Source organism: Malurus melanocephalus, unplaced genomic scaffold (genome assembly GCF_030028575.1).
Source record: "Malurus melanocephalus ecotype Western Australia unplaced genomic scaffold, MMel_1.1 scaffold_126, whole genome shotgun sequence".
NCBI lineage: Eukaryota > Metazoa > Chordata > Aves > Passeriformes > Maluridae > Malurus > Malurus melanocephalus.
In genome coordinates this window covers 1,108,412-1,117,744 of record NW_026623358.1, presented here as the reverse complement: position 1 = coordinate 1,117,744, position 9,333 = coordinate 1,108,412, and the positions used below count along the sequence as shown (strand labels likewise).

Genomic DNA, 9,333 nt, shown 5'->3' with positions numbered 1-9,333 from the left:
GCCAGAGCTTCAGGGTGACTCAGGGTTTGTCTCGCCTGCCATGCACAGCTGTGATGGACCCCAGCTGCAGGGGGTGGTGCAAAGGTGGCAGAGCCTTTTCCCACAAATAAATGTTAACAGCCACAGAGATTTTCAACTCCAAGGACCTTTCTCTATGAATCCTGCCAGGTTCCTTGCCATATCCACAGCCTATCAACAAATCAACTTAAGTTTATCTTTCACAGACCATTACATTTCCCACTTCTTTCTTTGACATAAGGCAGAAATAGTCAGAGAGGCTTCGCAAGCTCAGCTGGAGACATGGCTGCAACCACAGCTACAAATGTGGGACATGCTGCTTGTTTTCACTCTCTACCCGACAYATGACAGCCTGTTACACAAAATCAGCAGCAAAACTCCCCCCACTTTTGCAAAAAAAACAACCCCAACTCAAAACTTACGTAACTCTGCAACTAATCTTTGCTAATCTTGAGCAAGGCATTTAAATCCAGGGAGTAAGCCTATTTTTCTCATCCCACCCCCACTCCCCCCAGCCTATCTGCACAGTGACAAAGGGAAACAAATAGAAGCAAAGTTCACAGCCTTGTGATTTTTCCTTTTGCCATGAGCAAAGTGGCATCGTGTCCTGAGGCTGCTCCGAAGTAAACCYCCCTGCCCTGCCTTACCCCATGCACTGAGCACCTTAAGAGAAAAGCTGCTTTCCGACCAGTTGTCAGTCGCTCTTGGCTAAAGCATGGAAATCTCTACTCTCGCCACGTACCACTGCCTTGCTTTTGTCTGGTATTTTTTTGTTGCCTATTCCATCACACACATTAAAACAGAAGAGCGGCCATCTGAAGTGTTCCTTTACGGTGGGCAGTGGAAATATTTGACAGTCCTCAATCTGGTAAGCAAATTGTGTTGTACAGTGATACCAATATGTCTATTTGTTTGTCTGCCATCTGCGCCTCAAGACATATGCAGCTGGTGTATTTGCTGCTGTTAAACTGCTTCCTTTGGCAGTTTATACCCCAAAGGAAAGTCAGGAGGGATCTGTGCTTGTGCTGTGAAATGTATTCACAGGTTTCGTGCAGAAAGAATATTGACTTGTGAGATGCTTGGTTTTCAGAGAATACTTTGAAGTGAGCTGCCTCCTTGTAAAAGAGACATTGTCAGTGAGGGGAAGGACAGAGAAGTAGGGGTTATGTCCAGCCAGGACACGTGCAAATTTGGAGACTGTTTTTGAACCTTTAATTCAACAAATTTCAACACTGCTTGGAGTTTTACTTYGATTTTTTAAGTAGGCTTTTATGTCTTCTAAATTACAGGAAAGGCAAAACAAAGCAGAGCACAGTGCTAATTTAGCCATTCAGAGTACCTGCTTTGTTTGACAATCAGTTGAGAACATGAGGGAAAGAAATTCCAGCCTGTGGAGAGAGGTGCTTATGATATTATTACATGAGTTTTAGCAGTGCTATCAGTTGTACATTTCCTAAAAGCACACAGAAAAAGAGAGACAGTAATGTGTTCTGGYTCTTCTAATGTGCTAACATTTCACAGAACAGAAATCAAAGTGAAAGCACATGAGATACCCAGGGGAGAAAGCTTATTCAGGGCCCAAGGCTTTCATCAGCAACTCATGGAAGTAGCGGTGGTGGGGTGAAAAAAACAGACTCGTGGGGAGGTTTCCTACAGGGAAAACATTTCAGGGACACTTGCTAATTTGAAGGACGACCTCAGGGACCAATGCAGGCTTTCTGTGTGATGATCAGAGGTAAATATCAGTGGGAGGTCTGCTCTGCAACGTTATTTGTCTCTACTTTTACCCTTCAGGAGACACCTCAAGCTGGAGTTCAGTGGAAGCCTAAAGGCTCCCCAGCTCTGAGTGGGCCCCAGGGGGTGGAGAATTTGATTTTCTTCCATCCTCAATCATTCTGTGACTCTGCTAAATGTTGGCAACCAAGAGGTGGTGAATGGCAAAGTGAAGGGACCACAACAACCCAGGGATTCCAGGAGCCACAACACTCTCCTTGGTGGCCAAGCCAGAAGTGGAAGGATGAGGACACACAAATATCACCACAGCTGGGGTGGCATTTGACCTGCTAATTGTRATGTTGCCTTTGTATTAGTACAGCTACTCTTGGGGGATAGCTGGCCCAACTAAAATACCACCCATAATTTCATGCAAAAAAACATCTCCATCCCCATCCCCTGGCACCATTATAATGAGATTTACCACTCAGGTCTAAAGCATGAKGTCAAAAGGACAAAGCAAGTAACCAATATCTCAGTATTCTGGGATATAGAAATACTCACTGAAATTATCATCCAGCTTCCCTTAGTGACCAGCAGAGGATGATCTGAAAGAGGATGCCCAAGCCAAGAGAATATATAAGCATGAAATGAACCATGGCTCTACTGTCCCACTAGCATACTGACTAACCCAGCCAAAAAAAATAAATCCAAGCTAAGGTAGCTGATACCCATTCAAAGCCTTCCCTTCATCTATCTAAAGGGAAAACAGGGCTCTTCATACTTCTGGTATTTTCCCCATCCTGTGTGCCACGAGGCAGGTGTGCCTTGTGTGAAATAGCCATTCATTTTGTTGGTGTAAATCTGCTTCCTTGACTACTGGACTGTTTTGTAATTATTTCTGTTTTGTAATCTAATCATCCATCCCTGTTCACGTTTTCTTTGCCCACTCATCTGAGTGGCATTAGATTATCCTCTCAGTTACTCTTTTCTTCAAGCTGGAAGCTCAAGCCTTTTTCATCTCTCTTCACGAAGGGTTGCTTCTTTCCTTAAAGCATCCATGTTGCCCTTCATAAGAGTTTTTCAAGTTTCAGGAGGGGGTAGGTGGGGCAGGCTGCAGTGGTCATGTTATGAGCATACATGGATTTACACAGTAGCCTAAAGGTGCTTCCTTGTTCAAATAAACAATAAACATTGTTTATTTCTTCTTGACAACTCTTAACTCTCTATTTGTTGTTTTTGTTTTTTGTTTTTATTTTTTTGTCACTGGTAGGTAAGGAGACAGCAAGTTGAGAGAGTAATCCACACAGAGTCCAACATTTCCTTACTGGATGGTGATAGCTAATTTAAAACCCACTGTTGAAAAATATGTAATTGAAGTCCCTTTTTATTGTTTTTATTAAATGCTTTACAGTGCACTTATCTATGTTGATTTTTGCATACAATTTGATCTCTCAGGTACTTGGTATCCTGAGATTCTTTGGCAATTTTACAGTCAGGCTTTGCTTTGACAGGGAAAAAAAAAAAAACCCAACAGATTCACAAAAATTTACCACCTCAGTATTTGCTCCCATTGCCAGCCCATTTACAGATTTGCYGAGCAACTCGGGTTTTATTAAATCTCCATGAGTGAGGGCTCTTGCTCCACTTCTCTGGTCCTTTGTCTCCCAACTTTTAACCACTCCTTGATCTGATCCCCATGCRAAAACAGAGCTGCCAGCCAGCAGGGAAATGGTTTGGGCTGAAGACATTGCCTATCTGTCATGCAGAAAATGTGGCAATGGGACAGGGTGTGCAAAATTGCTTCGTCATTGATGGTAGTCCTTCTTCTTCAGAGATTTATTTATTTCAAGAAAGGATTGCCAAAAGATGAAAGGGGATTAGGGAAAGAAAACTGTTACCCCCTTCTCCTGCTGAACTGGGTAGCATTTTTTGGTGAAGCAGAGGCAAAAACGTGGCAAAAGGTTCTTGAGCTGCTGTAAAAGAGAGGCAGAGGGTGAGAAGACAACATGTCCCACAGGCTGTGGTGCTCTCTGTGGGGTTCCASARGACATAAARGACTCATCCCATGGTTTGGCATTAAGCCACTCCCTGTTGCTGCTGGGGGATGTGGAGGAACAAGAGTTACCTGTCAACCACACATGTCCATCGTGTGCACATCCGACACGTTGAATTTCTGCCAGTCTGGATGCAGTCCCAGAAAACACCTTGGGATGTTGGGAGGTGTGATCATGGGGAAGAAGAGCAGGCAACAGTTCCACAATGAGCTGTTCTGGTTCAGGGGTTCTGCTGTGCTGGGCCGGCCTGGGCAGTGCCTTGGAGGYTTCCCCAGAGCCAGGAACACAGAGACAGCCTTTGTCCAGCTCTCCTGCCTGTGTCCTGCCAGACTGGGATTGCCTGGCTTCTGGCACTGGCTGACTAAATCACTTGGAAACTGTCCCTCCAAAATTTCTCTTCTCTCTTTGGAATTGCATTTTAAAATTTCTTTCTGTGGAAAGCTGCTCTGGCCAGCTCGCTATGATTTCGAATGGAAATACTGGGAAAAGTGACATTTTCTGGGGATGGAAATGTTGCTTGTCTCCTAGTTCTGCTGGAAAAATTCCTTCTAGATATGAACCTCTTTTAGCACCTCATTCAATTCCTTGTTAGTCATGTGGCTCTCCCAAGAGAGCCACAGCTCTGACATTGCTTCAGATTCATCTTCTTAATGATCATAGCAATCAAGATTCAGAAAGGTAATATTTTTGTAGTGGGGGAAAAAATGATACGTGGGTTTGGTATCAAAGAGGTTCATTGACCAATTATTGAACAAGCAAAAATGACAGATAAAAAYAGTTTTGTATTCATTTCAATCATCTGTGACACCAAACAGTGCCAGTGGAATCATTTGTTGCTTGAAATATTTGAGGTAATAAAAATCTGTTCACTGCTGTAAATCCATTAGTAAATCACTGCACAATGAGCACACTACACCTTTAAAAACTATTAATTGCGTTCCTGCCCTAATTAATTCCTGACGCTTTCGTCTTTCATAATGAAATTTTTTTTCAATTGTCCTGAAAGCTRCTTTGTATTTATTTCAGAATAGGCCCAGTATTTAGTAAAAATATTTTCCAGGACACTATCATGTGAATGGATGTGTGTCTRCACTAAATGTTGACTGTGATGTCTAATACCTTGCTCAGAATTTTGGATTTATCCCTCCCTTAAGGGCAGAGCTTGGAGTCCGATTTATTTGTACTAGTTGGAGATTTCAATATACACATATGGCAAGATCTTATATACAAACGTAAATCATGTCAGGTTAGTTAAACAGAAACACCCTTTTGATCACAGCACCAGATAAAAATTGAGGTTTGTCTTTGTCACTCTGAGTCTCAGTTTGGAAAATTGATCTGGCCAAATTAAATGTTTCTACAGCACCCAGCACCGTGGGACTCTGCAGGGTCTAGAGGGGAAAGCAGCCTCTCTCCAGCAGGGATAATCATATCCATATTTTCCTCTTTGAGTTAATCGCTGGTTTTCTGAATGCTTCCAGTCTTCCTTCTGTTCGTGTGGGAACCCTTCAGGGAATCCTTTCTATTTACAGACAGTGGATTTATATTCCATGAGTGCCTGCAATGGATTTGAGAGTGCCAGCACTGCTGCTTGGGAAATTCACAGGACATCTGGAATAATTTGATGTTTTCATGGGTTTTTTTTTTTAATGTCAACGTTTTTCCTTTAGTAGAGGGCTACACGATTTGGATGCACCTTTCTTACAAGAATAACCCAGTGGGTTTGCAGCTCTKATGTGAATCTACTGGGGGTGCACAATGCCAGACTAAGCAGTACTAGGGATGGTCCTAACTAAGTTCAGTTTTCTGGCTCAAAAATTACTTGTATGATCTTCCATTGCTCTTGGAAATACAGGGTGATCACTAAAGGTGTCTGAAACACCTTACGGTGATGAACAAGGGTACAGCTACAGCAGCACAAATCCAAACTCCTGAGGCTSAGTTCAAACTTTTTCAGGAGTTGTTCTTCTCCATGTTTAGCCAGAGAAATGGGTTAGGTTACACATTCAGATAAGCATTCTCCRTACAGAAGATAACATTGTCCTTCCCTGCGTGTAACAAAATATTTACCAGGCTGAGAATGTGGCTGTTTTGGGACTGTTTCTTTTCAGAAATGTTTGTTTTAGTTAATTTTGAAGCAGGGAAAGAAGTGGCCTTTCCCGGTCCCATGATTAATGTAAGGCTGACCATGAACAAGATAATAATAGCCCCATCCTCTGGGAACCAGGCCTGTCCCTAATTGCTTTATTGGCAATTAGTCACCATGTGTCACTGGACTGTCACCACCCTCATGTTCATTTTTCATGCCTTTTACAGAAAGTTGCTGCTGACTCTACAGGGTGTAACAAGAGCTTCTGTTTATTACCAGGCTTTTCTTAGCTCTTCGAGGACTTGTGTCTAGTACTGATATCCTGTGAGGCCAAGGACTGGGACAGACTTTTGGGCTGAACATGTGTTTGTGCCTAATGTGGGCTCATCTGAACCAGATCCATGACTTAGAGGGCTGAATCCCTACTGACTGAAATAGTGCCTGCCAATTGTGATAATGGGGAGAGAAAAAAACACACTGAAAAGWGCTGCTTTGGGTGCCTCAGAATTGAACAGAAATGAATGTGGGTTCTGACGAAGCTGCTTTGGGATTTTTGTGCAAAAATGTGTCTGTTCACCCTAAGCTTTGATGGGAAAYATGGGGCTTTGCAGCTGAACTTGCTGATGCACAACCTCTGATACTTGGTCCTGGGTGACCCTGGGCCAGTGACCCAGCCTGTGTTAGCCCCTCCCCATCTCCAGTGCTGTGGGTCTGCACAGGCAGGGGGACAATCCAACAGCGGTACCTACCATCACGACTCTGAGGACTGTGGAAAAGATAGAGAAGGAAGAATGTGTCTTTTACTGTGCTGGGAAGAAAAAAACTGGTTGCGGCTTGTTGCAGATGACTGCCAGCTTTGATCATTTTGTTGCCCAGGAAGACTCAGCCTCTGCACATGGAAGCTTGCAGAAGCCCTTGTTTGACAACAGCCATGGTGAAATCATAGTCCCCTCCTCCCCTCATATATTTTGATAAAGGAATTTCTGGTGGAAAAACATTGCACTAATCCTCTTCCCTCCCAAGCACCAMCCTTCTCAGCTTCTTCAGAAACTGATGAAGTAACTAGCCACAGTTTCAGAGACTTTGGTCTAAATAAATATCTGATTCAGAGAAAGATCATGGCAAAAGAGATCTCATCCTGCAAGCTGTAGCCCTCTTTCCATTTAAGCATCACTAGCTGATCCAGGGTTTGCAATAGGCTGCATTCCCAGATTGCATCACTCTGGGACAACCTAGGATTAACAGGAGGAGGTCACCCCATGAGTTAAGTGAACTGAACTCACTTGGTGCTGAATGCAAGACAACAAGAGAAGTATTTTTCTGTGAGGTTCTGCCTTTGCGCGTCTGACAAATCTGGTTCATCTTGACCTGAAGCATAGTGTCAGAAGAGAAAATGGAGCAGTTAGAAAAGCAATATTGGTTTAAACTGCAATAATCGGACAATTTTACCCATAATTTGTAGAGTCTGGATCTTTGCTTCTAAACGAAGGACTTCGAGTCCTTTCTTGAATCCCTTCAAATTCAGCAAAAGAGGTTCTGTTTTTGTAACTTCTGCACCTAATTCTCACTTTAGATCATTTTGAGCTACTTGACACTGAAATCAACTGTGCTGTGTATCCCTAGAAAGAAAAAGCTGTGTTGGCTAAATGGTGGGAAAAGCTATCTAACAGTTGCTTTACATGAAACATGTCCTGGCATAATTTATTCTCTCCTGCTCAGATGCATCCRGTGGCCAACCATTAACATAGGAAGTGTGACATGTTTCAACATGTTCCTTCCCTTCACCCATCTGAATCAGATCACATACCTCTGTTAAATCTCTTAACTGGGGTACTCTGAAAGTTATCTCCCRACCAACTTTATTTAATCAGTTTGGGTTAGTAAAAGAGATTTAGCCAGCAGCTATTTCCTTCATGCAGGCTTGCAGCTCACGAAAAAAAACAGCTCCCTGAACAGCAAGAACAGATTTCATTGAGGAACATGCTAATGAAAGCTGGATGAGCTTCCCTCATTAGGTGTAATTACTTTAGGTTTTGCAGGCTGTCTTCTATGGGGTGTCCTTCCTGGCTGATGTTTTGCGACTAATTAAGAAGCTGCGATGTGCTAAGCGCGTAATTTCCAGCAGAGACCTTCTTTTCAGTGTCCTGGCTTTCCCAGTGTCCACAGTAAGTACCCTTTGTCTCTGTACGTGAAAACAATGTTTGCATAAATGATTAGGAGGGTATAGTACCAAAAGTACATGTATTAAATAGGTATGAACTAAGGGCTTTCTTTTACTGTTGAATTTGCAATGGATTTGGACCATTTAGAAGAAGAAAACAGTGCTGAGCCTGTCGTGGTTCAGAGCAAAGCCTCTTGCACAAACATTAGGGTTGCTGTCCTCAAGTGGACACAGATTGACCCCAAAGGGTGAATGAGGTGTCACCTCTCTGTTAATCTCACGGTCCAAATAGCTGTGGATTTACCAACTTAGGGCTTTTCTCTAAAGGGCAGCACAGGTCAGGGGAACATGAGAGGGTACCTAGGAGGCAGCAAAACCTCACATCTCTTCCTCTGACACAAGAGTGGCTTTAAATAAGCACTGGAGAGAAACAGATTCACGGAAAAATAATTATAGTCACAGCCTACGCCAGATTCATCATGGATCACCTCAGACAATGATGTGGGTTGGACAGGAACTGATGTGGTATTTATACATGTAGGTATTCTCTGCATAAGTGATGCCTGCAGCCACTGCTGAGTCTCAGAGGGCTGAGAAGCACTGCTTAAACATGGTCCACAAGCAGCTCAGCTAGATGGCTCGATAAAAAAGCCCTGCCAGGGATGGAATCAGAGAGACTGGCTAATTTATCTTCCCTGCACAGCAGTGTTCACCACGCTGCTCTCAAATCCCCCCAGGCATCCTCACCATGCCCTCAGGACAGTGGCAGTCTCACACCCCTGATTTCCAGCCCCAAGCACAAAGTGTGCTCAAATACAAACCCAAGCCAAAACTTGCAAATCAGATTCCAGGTATCAGTAACTGATACCAGGGATCATTTGCTCCAGTTAAGTTGTCCCACTGTAATTCCTGCTCTATTGGGATAAAAATGGATGTCCACAGCATGCAGCTTTCACCTGCAGTTTARGAATTAAGCTTATGAAGTGTGAAGGTAAGGGTAAGTTTATGTGAACTGCCTTATCGAGATCTGTTTTTACTTTGTTACTGAGCAAAACAAAGGCTTCAAAGACAATCCCTTGAGSAGAACTTCTTGACCATCAAAAGCTCCCATCTGAAAAGGGAAAGAGGAAAAAAAAAAACCAGCAGCTAATCTTGGACTCCACAGAAAATGTCAGTGTTGGCAGTTTATAAAGCAGGGGACTTTTTTCTTCCAGTATCAACACAGAACAGTGCATCTCAGAGTAAATGTGAGATAATGTGAGTTTATGTGGCAATGTCATCATTTTTCATGTACA

At 43.2% G+C, this 9,333-nt stretch overlaps 1 protein-coding gene across 1 annotated transcript in view; it reads left to right on the top strand.

Annotated features, from left to right (window-relative positions):
* Window positions 1-637: 637 nt before the first annotated feature.
* The window catches only part of ADTRP (androgen dependent TFPI regulating protein), a 28,991-nt gene continuing 20,295 nt past the window's right edge, over window positions 638-9,333 (top strand). The window contains exons 1-2 of the mRNA XM_057370472.1: window positions 638-886; window positions 7,908-8,042. Of these exons, the coding sequence (XP_057226455.1) occupies window positions 734-886; window positions 7,908-8,042 (288 nt within the window). The 5' untranslated portion in view covers window positions 638-733. The remainder of the gene's footprint in view (window positions 887-7,907; window positions 8,043-9,333) is intronic.